This window comes from Netta rufina (assembly GCF_964035555.1).
Source record: "Netta rufina genome assembly, chromosome: Z".
NCBI classification, from domain to species: domain Eukaryota; kingdom Metazoa; phylum Chordata; class Aves; order Anseriformes; family Anatidae; genus Netta; species Netta rufina.
In genome coordinates this window covers 39,489,847-39,510,086 of record NC_140126.1, presented here as the reverse complement: position 1 = coordinate 39,510,086, position 20,240 = coordinate 39,489,847, and the positions used below count along the sequence as shown (strand labels likewise).

Below are 20,240 nucleotides of genomic sequence, written 5' to 3'. Positions count from 1 at the left end.
CAATGTTTGCACCAAACCTCAGCTGTCCCCAGGAAGCCTGTATGATTACCTAGTTTCTACCCCTTTTGCCTGTAGTTCTTCTGCAGCAGGATTTTTTTTTTTTTTCAAAAATTAGAACAAGACAAAGCATTTATTTTTCAAAAATGCTGTTCTTGTCAAGGTTTTTGCAAACACTTACTATTAAGCATGAACATTCATTCTTAATTCTAATGATGAACTGGTAAATAAATCCAGTCTCACTAAAATACATAACATAGATATGTCTCCAGTCCCAGCAAGTACTGTTCATTTGTCAGAAGCAAAATCAAGAAAGCCTTTGTTGCTCACTGGTGTCTTTGCGAACACAGAGTCAGTGATTACTATCCTATGTATTTTTCCAAGTTCTGAAATGAAGTCATGCTTGTTTTACATTGACCAAATAGCTTGAAGTGCCAAGTTTCCAAAATAACAAAATATAAGAGGAGTCTGGTTCATGTGTTTACAAATTACTAGGTTTGCCTTCTAAAATAAGATAAGAGGAACAAAGAACAGAGAAAGCTTATTTCTCAGCTGTTAAGAAAAACAACACACAACAAATAATTTTTGTGTGCACCCTCCTCTGCCCTGTCAGGCATCAGTTGGATGTAAAATCAATCTCTTTTCAGGCATCCGACAAACACTGGCACAGAGGTGACACTGTCATTTTATGGACACTGCAACCCAGTTAGGATGGATAAGGAAGAGTCCTTCATTTTACCTAAAAAGAAGTCACTGATAGTAAGTGATGTGAGAGGCACATACAGAGAATGTGCTTTGAAGAGACTGAGTAGCTTATTTTACAAGATACATACAGTTCCAGCACCCACAAACTAACAGCTTGCCCATGGATTGCCTTCTGCAAGCCATAAAAACCTGATAGTTGCAGTTCCACTCATGAAGCTACACATGTGGTAATCAACTACCTGACTTGTCACGTAGTACAAAGACAACATCAATGATACTGATTAATGTACAGGGTCCTGTTAATCCTAGCAACTCTAGGAACCCTTTACAAACTTTACACATCATTATACCACAACTGAGCCTAGGGAATACAACCTGGGCCAGAATCTGAACATGCACCAAGGGCTACTCTTACCCACTACTTAGTTATCACCCTCACCAGAGTGATGCAAAACAGTTCTTCAACCATAAGCAGTAGAATTAAAGAATAGGCTTAAGGCAGGAGAAGCTTGCAGATAGCTTTAAATGAACTGAGAAGTTAATAATTTCTGAACTAGTCTTTCCATGAGCGAAATAGCTCATTCAGCACTGCTATCCACTACTTACAGCTACTCAAATAAACTTTATAATGGAACATCATAAAATACCTAAAAGAAACAATTTCCACTTGTATGAGAAACATATGATAACATATTTCAATAACTCAGAAGTATTGGGCCAGATCTGATTACCCACTCTTCCTTCCCATCTGCTTCGTTTTCGTCTTCACTACAGCCAAACAACCATGTAAAATTTCTGCCCAGAAAGACCTTCCTATCTTTTACTATTAGAATTTAAAGTCATCGCACGTAAACAGGACATGCCAATCTTATTCTGATTAATTTGCTCCAATTTTACTGAAATGTTGTAACCCAAAACCAAGATCTCCATATACCAGCCTCAAAATTACCCAACAGTGTAAAACCAGAATCTGTCACATCAGTGTGGTATGATTACTGAACCAGACCTCAGTTGTTAGCACTTACAGCAGTTCACTTACCCTATAGTAGTCCGTGCTGTACACATCTCTAGACATCCCAAAATCCCCAATCTTCACCAGTAGGTTCTCACCAACCAAGCAATTCCGGGTAGCAAGATCCCGATGCACAAAGTGCTGTGATGCCAGGTAAACCATACCAGCTGCAATTTGCTGGGCGATATGAAGCATCTGGGACTGTGTCAGCTCGGCTGGACGGTTGCCTTCTGCCATCAGTACTGCATCTGGACCATGTGCCCTGCATCAAAATATAAGCTGATTAAGTGACAGGCCACTTGCAAGCTACAGAGGTAAAAGGTATTAGTGAGACAAAAACCACAAAAGTGACTTATTCAATTAAAAGAAAAAAAAAAAAAAAGGTGGGGGTTATAGATTCATTGATGAAATAGGAATAATTTGTCTCTTGGCTTTTTTGACTTTCTGTTTTCCTTCCCTGTGTGAAAGACAGGTGGTTTGAAGAACATATTACAACAGGTACATATACTGCTCATGAAAATAAGGCAGCTGGATTCATAATACCCCCTATCCTAAATCACCACCTTTCTCCTGTCACATCCTGGTAACTCAAAGATACTGATATCAGCATTCCTATGTACACAATTTTATGATAAGCATTGCTATCCAATCCTTAGCCAACTAATAAGATCAGCTAACAATCATTCCTCATTCATATACCTTATAATATTTTGAAAAGGACTTTCTATCCATTCTACTCGTCTCGGTCTTCAGTAGCCTTTTTTATTTTATTCCTGCAAAGTAATCTCTCAAAGAGACTACCTCTGCCCTTCCCTCCTCAATTATTTTGGAAAAACACTCTACAACCAATTTTTGTTTTCTCTCAGAAGGTCTTCCTTCCTCCAAAGTAGAGTTTCAGAGAATCACCTTTCCAATCAATGAAGGTGAGGCCTTATTCATCCCTAAGGGAAGGGCACAGGAGTTTGGAAAAGAGTTGCAAATTAATCAAAATCTGTGAGATCAAATCTGACATTACTTATTAGAAATATGATATTAAAATTGCCCCAAGGGAAGAACTTCATGAGCAAAGTGACAGATGTGAGAAAGACATGAAAGAAGGTGTGTAGGATTGCTGGGATTGCAGCTGGTACCAAGTAAAGAAGTTAACTGCACTTTCTCTGCCACAGGATACAACCAAACATTCAACTGGTCTGGGTGAAGCGGGATGTACAGGAGGGTATGAAACCTCCAACCAAGACTCAGAGGAAAATTCCTATTGAGAAGCACTGTACCTTTTCATTGCACTGATTTTTTTTTATTATCATTTTTTTTTATTTTATATTTTTTTGGCTGCTCTCAGATATGAAGCCTCAAATCACTAAATTAAAGAATTCTTCTTTCACTGGCTTCCTTGAGGAGATTTGTATCTAATGAAACTTTTTTATTATTTTTAACACTCCACCCATCTTGCAGTTGTGGTGCTCCTCAGTGTCTGCAACAGCCAGTAATACTGACGGAGATTTCCTTGGGTTCACATTAGCCTCCACTGCCCAGAACAAGCATGAGGCAGGCATGGCTTTGAGGCTGTGGTCCTAGATCTGAAACAGCCTTTGGCTACACACAGACAGGGAGGCTCATCCTTGAATTTCGGATTTTTTCCCGTCAGCCTTTGGTGGCGCTGCAGGGTAAGAAATTTAGGCTTTTACAGACCACTTACAGCTAACCTCTGATCTGCAGCACAAGCTGCGGCAAATGTGAGAGGAATGACAAATTGGAGCTTAGGTTAAACAGCTTGTCCCGGCATAATCATTTTATGTTCTAAAGACCAGGGCTGATTAATAATTAAAAAAAAAAAAAAAAAGAGAGAGAGAAAGAGAACACCTAATGGAGGAAATATACTGTCTGCTAAACTACCTTTCTCTACAACAATTCAAGTCAGAATTAGGAGGTAAGAAAAGGCCAAAAAAAAAACAAAAAAAAAAAAATCAAAGAATAAGTATTTCTTATTGTGACAATGAATCAGCTGCAAATCTGGCCTGTTCTAATGAAAATTCAGTGCTCTCAAAAAGTACTGGGACAGTGTATTTGGAAACCACAGTTTTCTCCTGATCCACGGCAGAGGTCCAAGCAGGCAAATGTAAATGCCCCAACACTGCCCTGACAATACACTTAAATCCTTTGCCAAAGAGACAGTCAGTCTGGGAAAAGTAGTGCTTACTCTGCAAACACTTCCCCTCCTTAGATGAGTTGTAAAGAACAACTCACAGGTTGAGATAAGGATAATTTAATTAAAGGAAAAATATAATAATAATTATTATTATTAAGGAAAGAGTATTATTAACTAAACAATTTAATTAAAGGGAAAAAAAGGGAAAGGGGAAAAGGGAGTGGGAAAGGGAAAAAAGAAAAAAAAAACAAAAAAACAAAACAAAACAAACAAACAAACAAACAAAAAAACAATCAAAAAACAACAACAACAACAACAAAAAAACAAATAAAGGCTATGTGGAAGTGCAGAGGAAATAAATTACTCTCTAATTCTCACAAATGAGCAATGCTTGACCGTGTCCTTGAAGCAGGGCCTCAACACACATAGCCGGTGTTCGGGAGGAGGACCAATGTTTTCACAATGAGAGCCCACCACTCCTCTCTTCTTCCTGCTTCCACCTTTAATTGCTGAGTGTGACATCATATGGTATGGAATATCCCTTTGGTTGGTTTAGGTCAGCTGCCCTGGTGATGCTTCTTTTCTCACTTTTTTGCCCACCCCCTAGGAATGTTAGAGAGAGTCCTGGTGCTGTGCCAGCACTGCTCAGCAGCAGACACAACACTGGTGTGATACCACTGCTGTTCTAGCTACAAGTGCAGAGCACAGCACTGTATGGGCTGCTGCAGGGAAAGTTAACATCCCAGCCAGACCAGTACACTACTTTACTGCCAAATTTCAATTTATAATGCACATTCCTGAACAGTTTTATGAATTAGACCCCAAAATGTAGTGCTTTCCACCACACCAAAGTTTCCATGATTCACTATTTTCTTGCCACAGATTAATGGCACTGTTTCCAAAACTCTCAGAGGAGGGAAGAGAAAAGGGGTTAGATTTCAGAAGCTTTTAGATGCCTACAGATAGCAATAGATATTGAGTGGGATCTTCCAAAATGCTACCAGAAAACCCTCAAGAAGACAATTCTTACTGTAAGCTTTATAACCAAACATTTCAGAATACCATAGCCTGGAATACACAGAAAACTATATTTCTTCAGTTTCCATTCCATTGGGGAAAAGTGTGAGGCTTAACGTAATGGTATTTCCAAATATACCAAGAAAACGAGCTCCACATCACAGTACACAAAATGAATGTTACACAGATTTGAACTTTCAGGTGTCTGCATTTTTAAGTGACAGGAGTTAATTTGGCATTAAGCACCAATAGGTGCCTACCTTCATTGCCCACTTCTAGCTCTCCAGCACAATACATGTTGGTGGATTTACCTGAGGAACTTGTTAAGATCTCCATGCTTCATGTACTCAAAGACCATGATGAGCGGATCGCCCTCAACGCAGACACCATAGAACTTGACAATGTGCTCGTGTTGCAGGTTAGTCAGCAGCTCTGCCTCACGGTGGAAGTCCTTGCGGGCATTGTCACTGGCATCCTTCAGTGTCTGGCAGAGGAAACAAGGATGTGAGGAAGGAGAGAAGTTCATAGAAGGTAGTGAACATGTGGGAAGGCATTGTAAGGGTAAGATAAGGACATTATACTGCATAAAGAATGGAAGAAATACATTTTTAGTAACTCTTTTAGAAATGCAGATGCGATGTTTAAGTGCAATTTAGTAAAGGCAATAGAATTGTTGTTCCCTTGCCCCATGTCACAGTATAATACCCACCAAATAATTTTTATTATAAGAGGATGTAGGAATACTCACGATCTTGATGTTTCAAGTGTTTCCCAAAACACAGAACAAAAAATCTGATCTTATCCAAAAAAACATACTAGTACACAACTGGTTTGTATTCTTTAGCTTGTAACTCAGGTAAACCCCTGGTATCCCGTTGGTATTTACCTCTGCTTTAAGTTCCCTAAAATAAAGCTTTGCTTGCTTAAAATACTTAGTGGAACATAGATGCATTTCTTATGTATTACTGATGTAATTACTGCTGATGTTGGTCCCTGTGGTGCAGTATACATTCAGTAGATTTGTAGAAGGGCAGATCCTTGGAACAGACCTTACAACCTAAGACTTCAGTCAGAAACTCCTTTGAAATAAAGTAAATTTACTTGCATGACTAAGATTAAGAAATGTGTAAGTAACTGAATTATCAATCCCAAATTGATAGACAGAGAGTAAGTAGATGCAGGTCAGAATCTTGGGGTGGCAGTTTTTATTTTCCCACTTCTTGTTTATATAGATCTAAAATCCTGCTCATTTTCATTTTGTAGGAAATATATCAATGTTGGATCAAACAGGAGGCTTGAACTTTGTATAATGAAATAGTACTAATTTACCTGCCACTCATAAGCAGTTTCAGATCTCTTCTTAACTACAGTTCATGAGCAAGGAAACACTTTCATGCACGAAACCAAAAGCAAATTCTGACACCAATTAAGTGAGAAATAATAATAATTGACAATAAACCACTACTGTGCTCTACCTTCAAAAGGTACAATGGTGGTACTGTATTAATTGAAAAAACATTTTTAAAACAGTAAGAGAATGATAGCAGGTTAACAATGTTCACAAGTTATTAATCACAGAAACTGACAGCTGGGCTTTGTACCTTTGTATTTTAACTACCATTAGACTTAAAACAAAAGACAGTAAGACTCAAAACTAACATCGTTGCTTTAACTCAGGATGTTTTTTTCCTGGCTATTTTCTACTCTGAATTCATGTAGACACCATGGGACCAACCACGCTCATCAGAGCAGACACAGAACAAGTTGATACAGTACAATCATTCTGCCAACAAACCCAGTTTCTAGCTGTAATAATTATGGTTTGTTCAGTTTTTTTTTTTAAACAGAGAGAATTCAGTCCACTTTACTAGTATGATACCTATGCTTCTGTGAATGAGGGACTAGGGACTAAAAGACGACTGTCAGAGAAAATGCTTTCTTCACTTATGAAACGGCAGACATGGACCTTAAAAATTAACAGCTGGGGTGAAAAGAAGCAGGGCTGAGTGAATAGCCATTTATCAGATACAGGGGCTTTTCCCTGTAGATTTCAGGCTCTGTGGATACCAGAGGCAATAGAAACTTGTTGTGCCACAACGACACTTCCCTGAGGAAGCCCTTTACGAATCTCATGTGTCTTCAGGTGCAGAACCCTTCTTTCACATGTTTTATCAATAATGATGCAACAAGGATTTTACAAACCTTCATAAGCTGTGACATATTAATATACACAGCCATATCATCTAAGGTAAATATCAAATCAGCTCTTCACCTATGGTCCCAAGCAAATCACATCTGAATCAAGCAAGGACTGGAACTGAAATATCTTCCAGTGCATCCAGGCTCTGCAGTGATGCCTTAACATGATGCAGGCACCAACTCACAGTCCAATCTATACTATATAAAGAAATCACCTGGAACAATTTTGTTGTCAATTGAGTCTCCTCTGTTGGCTTCATGTATAAAGCAATTGGACTGTAATTCTTCTCAGCAAGAGAATTAGAAAACAATTCATATAAAAACATTTTTATATAATAGCAACCCAGGAAAAAAAATATAGTCAGAAGCACGGGCTCATACTCTTTCCAACATGCTCTTTCCCTGGAAAGACAGTAAAAATGCTGACAGCTCTGCCCTGTGATGATGGCTTATTGTATATTTCAGGAGAAGCTTTTTATCTCATAGAAACAGCAAAATTATCATATGACAGAGCAGTTGCCATGGCAATTACGCATTTTCTGTCAAACAGCAAAATGCAAAAAGGTCTAAAACCCTGGCAAAACTCAGAAAGGGTTTCTATTACCAAGGGCAACCTTAAGTTCTGTAACCCACCATTGTTGCAACCTTCACTCCTCTAATTTTCATTATTTCATGCAGGACACAGCATAGACCCAATGCATGAGAGATAGCCGACACAGGCAAGGAGGAGATTGGAAAATGAAAAAATTAATAACCACGTAACATTTACATAGAAACGACAGGGAGTAATGCATTTAACTTGTTTTCAGTGTAAGGGAAAAAATAAAAACAAAATAAAACCACAAGAGCACAAGACGGGGAAAAGAACATACTCATTTTTATCAATACTGACAGGTAAGTCACAGCTCTGCATGCAAAGTACTGTCACCAATCCCAAGCAGGATCTGATATACAACCACAAGAACTTTCCAACTAGTAGGCCACTTGGCCAGTAGCTAAGCTAAGGAGGAGGGGACATGCTCCCTTGGGCAACAGAAGCACTTCCTGGCTGGTAGAGGAGCTCCTCATCTGCAGAGTTCAGCCCTGTGACAGGTGGACTGCCACCCCTTGTTTAATCTCTTCATCAAGACCTTGCCCAGGTATCCATGTAGAATCTGGACCCTGCAAACTTGCACTGCACAGCAAGTGCAAGCCACCAGCTTTTTAATCCACCCTGACGCCACAGAGCTGTAACCCCAGCAGCAGGGGGATCTGGCTCTCACTAGCACCAGTATGACATGGTAATGAAACTCTCCTGACAGCCTTCCTTTACACTCTTTCAGCTTACTGCTCCCCAGCACTACATAACACCTGAGAGCTGGAGAAGAGTTGGAAAGCTTTGGTTCTCCTCTGCAGTGCCATGGAAACGTTTATCACCTAGTACATGCATCAGTGTGCTATACAAACACAACCCTGGAGAAAGCAGTACGGGGTGAATCCTGCCTTTCCCATTCCCAGGGCAGCAAAAGGCAGCTGCTAACTTGTGTTCTGCAGGTCATCCTCACCTCCAGCTCCCAGCTCCAGACAGTTTAAACAAGGTCAAAACTCTGACTGGGAAACCAGCCCTACGAGTAGACAGTGCAGGAGTACTGGCCCTGAGTCCAGGCCTGAACAACCACTGTGGCACAGCAAAAACAGCCAACAGGGAAATGAGAACCTTTCTTTCCCCCACCCTCTGTTCTCTAGAACTGTTTGCAGCACGTTTTGTACTGATCTGATTTGAAAACTCACCCAGGGTGGGGGGAATCCCATGCCCAGTCTGACCTGTGGTTAAACTCCATGCTTGCAGGTTTTGATCCACAGTAAGCATTTCTGAACACTCAGTGTTCTCCCAAAAGGTCCCAATAGTCAAATTTAAACAGACTATCCTACTCCTCTTCCAGTGAGGAAAAGCATAAGCATTTGGGGTTGTTTATGCTAAGCCTGCTTTTGTATCTTCCCAGATTTATCTGGAACTCTTATCTCCCATGCAGTTAGCAGCAGCATCAAGGTCTCAGATATCATCAGCCTGCTGGTGAGGAAAAGGATGGATGTTGAATCAGACATGGAGATGTTTCGGCCAATGTTTTAGCACACTTGCACAAGGCCACACAGTTGCATAGCAGTCCGCAAGCAAGGAGACCAGCCGTTGTCCTGAGGTCTGCAGGTAGATGAGGCCATGCTTCCTTGCTGCCCCAGTACCCCTGGCACTTCCTCACTTCATACCAAACAGACGCTCCCACTGGGCTCACTGGATCTTTTTCACTGAGACAATTTTGCTGTGGATTTGCTGAGGGGGGTGGAGGTGGTGGTGGTGGTGAAGCACTGTAAAACCTTTGCTGTTAGCCAGGAAAAGCAAACCTTGGCTGCTGGCATCCAGGTCTGCTCCTTGAAGAACAAAAAACACTTTCAATGCCAAACCCCATGGTAAATGTTGGGGCCTGGACACAGTCCAGTTCACCAAAATATTTCTCTTAAAGATGTGACTTTGGTCACTATCTAAGAACCAATATAAGAAACCTAAAATGGGCATAATCTGTCCACAGAGGTTTTTCTTGTCATGGTTATCTGTGCAATAGTTTTTGATGCTAGGAAGAATTGATTTGGTAAAATAATAATAATAATAATAATAATAATAATAATAATACCAATGCAGAAAACTGACAGATTTATCACCTAAACCCATGGAGACACCTCTCCTTATGAAGGCTGAATACTCTTGTGAATTACACTAACAAAGTGCAGCAGAGAGAGAGTGCAGTACAGCATTTAACAGCAGAAGTGCTAGGCTCAATTTGGTCAGGACTTTCAAAGGCAGCGAGTGAATGGAGAGACTTTTATTTTGCTATCAAGCACTTCTCTGAAGTGATAGAGAAATGGAAGTTTCCACTCTAGGTTCGCCAAAATACAATAGAAAATTCATTCAGTTCTAGTTTTGTCATCTCGTCTTATGCTTTCTCCCATCTATGATATGTCCCTTCCAGGCTTCATTTCTCCTCACCAGTCAACATGACGGAACAACTCCAACTATCAAAAAGCTTGTAACTTTGACAAACACACACACAAAAATGCTATTTTTGATGGAGCAAGATGGCAGTCTACAAATTCATCTTCCTTTCATGTTCTTACTACCAGATCCAAAACTCTGTGCCTTGTTTCCATTTTCAAAAAGATGATCTACTTGGTTTCTTTTACTGTACAGCTTGATCCAAAACATACACATGGTTGACTAATTGTGGCTGGTCAGACAAGATTATTTTCTGATCCCTAAATACAGCCCGAATTCTAAATGTGTATTCACCCTGCATTTAATGAGATACCTCAAATGTTGAACACCTTGTTCAGCTTTCAGCAGAACAACAGATGGAGATAGGAGATTGTTGCCAGGGAGACTTTGCAAGCTCTTTGAGTGTAGTTTAACTGATAATGTCTTCTAGTGTACATCCATAGCTGATGGTGATGACCAGCCCTTAGGCCTTCCATTTTGGGGGACTAAAAGATTTGCTACTATGAAGCATGTTCAGTGTACAAACCCCAAGACCACGCTGGATATTTCCCTTCTACTTTGGACTGTGTTTTGGAATGGTTGACTGGAGCTGTACAATCAAGAATCACTCCTCCAGCTCTGAAATATCATGACTTCTGGATTTCCATATAGACAATATTTAACAGCACATGAAAATATTATCCACAATTTTGTTATTAATATAGTGGCCAGGAACGTTATGACCATTAACCACAGATAATTTCTTTGGCTGATTAAGAGAATCACACAATCATGAAAAAAAAAAAAAAAAAAAAAAAAAAGACTTCTTTGACTGGCAGTTACATGCATAACCTATGCACTTAGCTGGTTATAGATTATTTTGTTAGACACACAAATATAAGTCACATGCATTTTTAATGGCCTCGGCTTTATTTTTCACTAGTCATATTTTAAATAGGTCAGAAAACATTTTAGCCCTTTGTAACACTGTTTTCTCCCTTTTTTCTTATGAAATTCAGCTCTCATTTTATAATCCACAGCAAGCTCACGTATCACATTCTTTTAACACCTCATTAGCCTTGTGAACCTTCCACACGATCATTTACAAATAAAATATCATTAGTTACAACTACGTATTAATGATTGAAACCCTAGACTCTTTTACCTTCACTGCCACCAAGATCTTGTCCTGCTCAGGACACAGGTTGTAGCATTCTGCCAGAAAGACTTTCCCAAAGGCTCCTTCACCAAGTTCTCTTTTAAGAACAATATTGTGGCGCTTGATGTGCTGAACAACTGCAAAGAAAAGACAAAACAGAAGAAAAAGTGAGCTGCAAGGCCTGGATGGGACAGGGTCCATGCTTCCAGCCACTTGGAGATGGGTTTGCCTGTAGAACACGGTGCATATGGTAAAAAGAATCAAAGCGCCCATATGTGTTTCATTAATGCCTTTCCCCCCCCAATATAAATTATAAATATATTTATGTTTGGAGAGTAGTCCATTTGCTGTATAAGAAGACATGGAATTAAGAATCACCTGGGAAAAGGCTATCTATCATCATATTTTGATGACTGCTGTAGAGCGTACTTAAAAATGAATGCTGTTGCAATTTAAGGGGAAAAAAAAAAAAAAGAAAGAGAATAAGAAAACATGAGCAACCTTTCTCATGTAACTTCTATTTTTGTACCTCTAACAATAGCTGAACTGTCTTGTCCAGAGACAAAAATGTTTTGAAGAAAAAGTTTTAAAATTAACCTAATCCAGGAAAACAAAATATGCCCTCTTTCAACTAAATTCAACTTGCTCTCTAGTTTCCTTATCACTTGTTCATCTGCTTTCCCTCTGTTAGCTGTATTTCAGTTACCTTAAGATAGAAATTTCATTCTTACAAACATGATTTACAATATTGCTCTGAAGTAAAAGAAATAAAAGATGGACAAAGGTTTTAGTCAGTGTCATGGACAGAGACTTAGCTGAATTGCTGCCCAGAAGCAATTGATTCAGACATTAAAATCCTTGAGCATTTTTGTTCATCTCATTTTATGTTCTTCTTTCAGTTCAAGCTTCCATTAAAAGATTTAATATTTAAAAGACTATACCAAATTTTGTACAATACACCATCAATTTGCAATGTTCTACCTAAATAAAGCAGCTGCAAAGTCAGTTTAACTGGCCAACTCAATAGGGTAGACTGCTTGTGTTGCTGAAATTGTACAAAACAGCCAGTATCTACTGGCACATTTAACCTAAGAGCATTTAGCTGCTTTTGCAAACACTGAAATTCAATCCTGCTCAGACAGAGCCTATTTGCAACTTAAATCTGAAATGCAATGGGCTAAATAGCGGTGCATAGGCATCAGGCTGCCTTCTGCCAAGATACAAATCTCCACTGGACCACTTAACTGCAGACACCAGGGTTGAACCCTGTCAACAATCCGGGATATATTCAAACAAAGCCCACCCCCTGGCCCCATGCTTGGCCACATGCTTGGTCCAAACCGAGTCACAATTAACTTAGAAACGACCTTACCCCCATTACTAAAGGGTGGAAAATGGAGTCCTGCTAACATCAGTAGTGGGAGGAAAGCTTGTCCCCACTGCTATCAGCAGCATTTGGAGAGTGGGCCCACGGTCTGTGAGAGGGAAATCCCCACATCCCACACCCACAGCTGTGGAGGATATAAGCACACGTTACAGCAGTGGGCACACATGAGAGGAGCCTGAAGCTGCTCCAGCCATGGTGCTGGAGCAGTTCAACAATTGCTTAGCTCCCTCCCCACCCCCAGGCCCCTTGTGCCTGCCTGGGGAGTGCAAGGCCCTTGGGCAGCCATGCTTATGCCTGGCTGCTGCGAGGGGATCCAGTCAGCATGAGACCACGCCTGCTGAGCCTGAGGTGGTGGTGGCCTGGATGTTGTGTGGGACTGGGAGCAGAGACATTCAGCTCCATGATACCAGCGTCATCACCCTAAAATGCTCACAAACCCCATCAGCTTTTGTAGCAGAGAACAGGGCTGAAGTCCTGCTCTATTGGAATCAGCAAACCACATGTCTGCAGGGGGGGGTCTTTCACTTTGCTCTCATTGCTACTACCAGAGACGTTGTCCTGACTACAGCCTGATTGGGTCCTCTCCACTCTGAACACCAACCACTATTGATGTGTGCCCTGGAAGTAAGAAGACTTTTTACCAAGTTCCTGGAGGATTTCACAAACAATGCAGTAAAAATAAATAAGACATGTATCAAGTATTTCCCTGTAGTATACTTACATCTGCTGCTACATGCTCTGATATAAATCAAGCATTTGAATAAACAGCCTGTCCCGTACCAAACTGTCAAAAGCAGAACACTGCAAGCCACAGAAGAGCTCTGCACAGAGTGTATTTGCAACTTGTTATGTTCAATCCATCCCTGTTACCTTTCTAAGCTGAGCAGAGTTGCTAAACAAATAAAAAATGACAGTAAATGTGACTAAATACATTCAGATTAAATACAAGAACAATGTAAGTAAATCAAACACATATGATGTGACAGAAATATGAGCTAAGGAAAAAATCCGTTTAGCACAATCAGGGCCGCTGCCACACTGACACCATATTCAGTAGGAGGAGATTTCAGCAGGAGATACATGGAAAAATGCAAGTCAAAGTCTGCTTTCAGTTAATATCAGGATAAAGCCAATTAACTCTATAGAAGTCCAAGAGATTATCCTGGATTTGCATTGAAGAAACAAAGCAGAATTTGGCCAAAGAGGTGGCATAACTGAATTACCAAAGAAGTGGTCTCATAACATTGTCTCTCAGGCAAAGATACACAAACATTCAAAGGGTGGTTATGTATTTTCCTCCTTTTGACTCTAAATGGTGATTGCCCTTGAGCTGCCATTTGTGCTTTTAAGAGCATGTCATCCCTGGTTTAAAAGATCTTGTTTGATTACTGTAAAAAATATGTTACATTAAGCTAAGAGCTAAGTCAAGTTGAAACACTTAAGAGAAAAATGAAACCTAAAATATGAAGTGAGACCAAGCAAACTAAACAAGGGTAAATGCTGAATAGAGGCTGTGATGTTAAATAATATCCATAAAAAAACCCTGCCCATAGAAGCACAGGGCTCTCCTGGATGACTGCAGGGAACAGGCTGGCAACAAGAAAGAGGACTGCAGAAAAGGATTTTCTTCTCATCTTGTGATCCCAGAGGCCTTCCACCAAGACAGCCGGTCTGACAGTATTTCATACACTAACAAACAGCATGTCACATTGTCAGTAATGCATTGAGGCCTTATCCTGTAAACACTATCTGCAGGCATGAGATTTCACTACTAGGTAACCTGCCTTTGATGGTGAGGCTGAACAAAGAGGATCAAAGCACATTCTGGAATGGGTTCCAAGAAAAATGGGCAGCTCAGGATCACCTCACCACATTCAATTCACTGAGCTGGATGTTACTGATTTCAGGCATGGACAGCAAGACACTCAGAAGCACAAGTTATTAAAGAGTTTCTGCACATAATTAAAAAATGAAATGCTGTGACAGAGTAAAAGTGTTTTCCCCTTGGTCACAAACAATAGGTCTGAACATTTTACCACTACATGTGACCATTACACCAGATAGTAAGATACTAACTAAGATAACCTTCTGCACAGCATGGAGCATAATACTGACTTAACTGACTTGTGCTTGGCAGGAAAATACCTCCTGAAAGGAACTGTGTCAGTCTTTATTTGGAAGTCTGAGCTATTCACTTGCCCTAAATGTGTAATCATTTTGCTAATAAAAATGTAGGCTTTATTCTCTTTTAATTTTTAGCTTGTCTGGCTTGCATCTATCTTCCTTGGGTTTTAGTAGATTTCCTCTGCTAGCTCGAGCACCCTTTCAAGGTCTGGTGCAAAATACAAATAATCAACATCATTCTTGCTATTGGTAAAGCAAAGTTATGGAAGCCCGTTGCAGGTAAGCATTTTGTCTAGTTTGCCAGTCATTTTTTGTGGCTCTTCCATGGAAAAATATTCAATATCCTTTTTAAAATGTAGTTGTTTCCAGTTGTTTTTCACAACTGCAAGTCACACCACTCTCCACCAGTTGTGACACAAGCATAGAATCAGCTCCCTATACCCCTGCACATCCAAAGATCACACTAGTCCTTTTACAGCTAGTTTTACTAAAGAGCACAAAATTTACATACATCCACATGAACGTGTGGCATGAGTGAGTGTCTCACTGGGTGAACACCTCACCCAATTACAGTATTACAAATGCTGCAAGTTTCAGATATGTTCTCACATACCTTATGAAAACAACAGAGAACAGGAGAGATCACTGTACTTACAGAGAGACAGGGACTTGCTGTCTGATGGACAGTAAGAGCCACAGCAATCAAGCTCCATCCTTACTGCTCACTGAACTGCCAACACTAGAAGACTCTGTTGTGTTGCATACTCACTTACATCATCTGCTAAGTCTCCTTTCCAGGATACTGTTCAAAATTTTGCTAGTGGTACACATGCGAAAGATTCTGATGAAATGTGTTTTACCAGGAGTCTAGAGAAGAGAATGAGGATCTTCAAGATGTCAAATAACCCGACAAGGTAATATTATAGACAAATTTACAGCTGCATAAGAAAAAAGCAGCAGCAGATAAGACTCAGCTTATGATGTGACATGAGTTGTCACAGAAAGACATTTTGCAAAGTTTCTTCATTATCTTCTTCCATCATTTCTCTTGCGATCACTAAGACTCAGCTATTTCTAAGATCTTGCTAGAAAAAACAGGTGTAAATGGCTGAGTGATTGCTCAGATAGTATACCAAATTTGTACAGCATTTGTCATTCACATAAAAAGTAGGGTGGAATTTCAGAAAGAATCACATAGCAGGAGGATACAAAATCACTACAAACAGCAGACAGCAAGTCTAGCCCAATGACCTTCAAATTCTGCAGCAGAAGCAGCAGCTCTACAGTCCTGCATGCTATTGGAAGAGTAGAAATCCTGGCACACTAAGATATCCACTCTCTAACATGACAATAATATGGCAGCAACAAAACCCACCAACTTTATCTAAATAAATAAATTGCACAACATTAACAGAACTTGCTTGTCAGAGTTGCCTCAATGCAGAAATAGGTCAGCTCAGTTCTGAGAGTATATTTATGATTATCTGATGTGTTCATCCCATAAAACATTTATTATTTATTATTCTATATAAATTTTTGTGTAGTGATACTGTTTAATTTTTACCATAGAGCAGCAACAAAACCTCATGCAAGACTGGTGCCCAGTTCTTGTAGGTGCACATAAGGAAGCAGTCCTTTTTCAGGTATATAGTGCACACTTGAGACACTTCTTTAATTGGATTAAAGTAAGCCAACAGAAAACCTGCTTCTCAGGAACTCTACTCCAAATCAGAGGTGCTGGTACAGGATATAGAGGCCAGAACACAAAGGGTTCACAAAAGAACTACTAGGCCAGAGAGACACTCAGGCCTTTTCACGTTACCAGTGTAAGTATGGCTTCAGAATCAGTTTGAGTGGCAATCAGTGACTTCTCTCATTTTTCACGGGCATCAGACCACAAGGAGCCCTGAGGGAGATGTTTAATGGGCAAACTGAATAAGGCACCTCCATGGGCTTAGGTCTTCCTGAAACAAGAACTGGAAGTGTTTTATGAAAAATAAGCACTCACCAGAATGGCATAATTCCCAGGGACTTCCCAGCTGTCAAGAGCTACATCTGGTGATAAACCTGATAAATCCGTGACTTCCGTAGCTTTGCCTTTCAGTTACTTTATTTACAACTTAAATCCTCAAAGGATCTCTACTTTAAACTCCAGAGCTTCCATTGTCTTGGCAGGGAATTAGGTCTCCCTTTGTGATACAGTACTGCAGCTCCTGGGAAGGTGCCCTGGCAACAGTCCTTCCCAGGGCAGCTGGGGCACCACAGATCTTGTGCACTGTACAGTCACTTTGCTGCAACTGACATGGCCCTTCTCTGGCTGAAACTCAATGGTTTGCTGGCTTTTGTGGGTTTATACATGATTTCTGGTCAAGATCTTATTTTCTTTTTTGGCCAAGGTCTTCTCAGTGTCCTACAGATAGGCATATTGCCACTCTCAATTACATCCTTATAATCAAACAAAAGCTACTTCATAATAAGTTATAATAACAATGCTAACATTGTTTTAAATACATGAGTTTTATGAGCTAAATTCACCCTACAGGAAAACAAGAATTATGAAGTTGAATGAATTTTTCCAGGCATGAATTTTACCTTATACACACAAACAAGGCCTTCAAGCCTTAGTAATCTGAAAGTGTTTTTGATTTCAGTTATAAATATGTCCTAAATATGGACTTGTTCTGTAATGTGCTAAAAAAAATTGGGGATATATCAGAATAATTGAAAGCTGAATTTAGCTGACTACATTCAAAGTAGACAGTAGATTTTATTCACTTTGTTTTCTCTCTTTATACTGCTTCCTGTTTACCAACAGTTTTTTCAGCAACGTGCTGCAAATCAGCATTAGGCAGAAAGCTGTGCTGCATCTTTGACCAAACTTTGCCTTTGCAGGTGTGCAAACACTTAATTTGTAAGTGCCAATCTACATGCACTTCTAAATGGTTACTGAATTCAAAACTTGAAGGCTTTGTGCATGAGTTGCAGTATAAAGTATCTGCTAATATTATTTTATTATGGCAAATCTGGTCCGTCTTATATGTCTAAGTTAACTGGAGAGAATGATATCACCACCACCACCCTTCTCTTAGCTCAGACCAGGAAATCCTTTCCCTCAGCATGACACTATGACACTAATCTGCATGGATCTTCTGTACCACAGAAACAGAAGGACTCAGGAAAGGATGGGGAATTACCGTGGAGCATAGATGCTTGCAGGGGAGAAGGGCTAATAAACATTCTGCCTTTAGAACATTAACTCTTTTTCTACCTTTTTTCAGAAACCAGCATAGTCTGAAAAACTTCCCAGGATGCCAGTCAGAGAAGTAGGACCTGAAAGAAATGTCATACGTTCAGAGACTGAGCCATATTCAAACTTTGCCTAAGTGGTGCAGTTCAAAGATGACCCATTCTTGATGCAGGCTTCTCTGCTTTACTTTTTCTCTTATTTTAGAAGGAAAAGAAATAATTAAGTATCTTGATATGAGGGAGGACAGAATGGTTTTACTTTTGGCCTCTCACAAGAAGTGTGAAAAGTGAATGGAGCTTTCATTCCAGTGTTGGAGTAAAACATAAGTTTGGCCCACAGTCCCAAATTCTAGCCCTTTAGATAAAGTTAAGGGCATATCCAGTTTTCACTGTTACTGAAATATTTTACTAAAAGATAGTACAGCACCTGATTCTGCCATGCTAGATTGGCTGCTCTCTTGCAGCTAATTGTGTAAAGAAGCAAATGGAAATCAGAGAGAAAATATTGTAAGAGCATGACAGAACCCAATTTTCTATATATCACAAACAGTACTATTTACCCTTTTCCTAGCAATTTTTGTCCAGCCTCAGAGCACTATTTACAGTTCCATCAGGCTGCATGACATTGTATGGCTTCCCACGAGGAAAGCTGAATCTTATGTATGCCCATGTTTTGCTTTCTTTGGGCCAGCTGAAGTAAACTTCTCCCTCAGTGGAAGGTTTATTCATTATTCCAATGGTACACACTCAGGTCTTCAAGGCCACTTCGTTACTTGCTCTTATGGTTCTATGCATACTACCCCCTTTCCTGGGTTTCACCCTAAGTCAAACACAGAGAAAGTGACATTTTAAGATAACAGCTTTGGTTATCCCCAAAGAGGACCTGGAAAAAGACACAAAGATATCAAGCATGTCAAACAAAGAAGTGAAGAAACATTCATCGTCCTTTGATCAGATTCCTCCATCATTTACCAAGAAAGAAAAATCAGCAGGAAAAAGAGCAAATTCCTGATTCTTCCTATATGAAATGAAAAGAAGCTCAGTTTGCCCTCCTTCTCCTCCACCCAGGGACACAGAAGGCATTAGCACTGCTATAGTGCCTGAAAACCCCGCACAATGGGTGAGATGAGCAAAACCATCTTAAAAGCTGAACAAAGCTGGAAAAGAAGTTATTTCCTCTTTCAGATATTTTGTCCTTCAGTGGTTCTTCATCCTTCCCTGGTGAGGCATTTGTTGTTCTGCTTTCTTTCACTGACAAGCTGGTACTCCTCTTTGCTGGGGTGTACCATCTACAAAGGATTACTCCCCAGATAGCTTTCTCTCCTTGGCCTCTGTTACAGTTTCAGGATCCCAGTGCTTGCTGATAACAAAGGCACTTGTAGCTAACAGTGTATACATGCATACTACACCCAGAAAATTTGTCTTTACTGCAGGGCTATGCCAGACAACTCTGATACAGCCACAGAACAGTCAAAAGATTATTACATTGAAATAGATTCATACGAAAGCCCTACAAATTCCCAAATAAAGTCACCAAGGGTTTACAAGACAGAATGTGCTTAGGGTTTTTTGGGATCAGGCCCTCAACAACTGCAAAGAAAATACCACTTTTCTTTTGTCTTGTTGCACCTTCAGTGGAAAAAATACTCCTCTGTTTCCATGCTAATGCGGCAGGTTTAATTTTTCAAACTTACAAGACCTACCTACTGTAGACCATACACTATCTCCTCTGCTTACCTGGCTCCTCCATTTTGTATCCTCCGAGCGGTTGAGACTATAAAGTGCATTTTCATTGTATGATAACAACACAACCATCCTGTATGTAAAAGTCATGACGTTTTTACAGCCTGTATGATGTCTCATCATTCTCCAGAATCTGAAAACCTCTCCAAATCCATGGGATGGGTAAGAATAAGACTGTGGCATGCCTCTTGTATTAAGTTTTGCTAAAATAGACAGTGGTGATCCTACTTGGAACTACTCTGCAAATTACACTAAACAATAGCCCAGCAGGATGTGAAAACACTTCAAAACCTCTTTCAATAGCAGTAGGATAGGTGCCTATTCTAATTGTCCTGGTAGAAAACCCAACCTGCCTCATGGTTACAGTGAGAAAAGACATGTCTTGACACTGGGAACAGTAAGATTTCCTGGATCATTTCTCTTGAAAAAAAAAAAAAAAAAAAAAAAAGTCATATTGTCTTTTCTCTCCTCTTTGATCTGCATGTTATTTTCTTGTAATAT

General features: G+C 39.9%; 1 protein-coding gene across 1 annotated transcript in view; it reads right to left on the bottom strand.

The window, feature by feature from the left end:
• NTRK2 (neurotrophic receptor tyrosine kinase 2) overlaps nt 1-20,240 on the bottom strand; it is a gene marked incomplete at its 3' end in the record, with an annotated part of 169,987 nt that overhangs the window by 36,250 nt on the left and 113,497 nt on the right. Inside the window, exons 10-12 of the mRNA XM_084304803.1 lie at nt 11,246-11,376; nt 5,189-5,361; nt 1,742-1,976 (exon numbers count right to left, since the gene is read on the bottom strand). Of these exons, the coding sequence (XP_084160929.1) occupies nt 1,742-1,976; nt 5,189-5,361; nt 11,246-11,376 (539 nt within the window). The remainder of the gene's footprint in view (nt 1-1,741; nt 1,977-5,188; nt 5,362-11,245; nt 11,377-20,240) is intronic.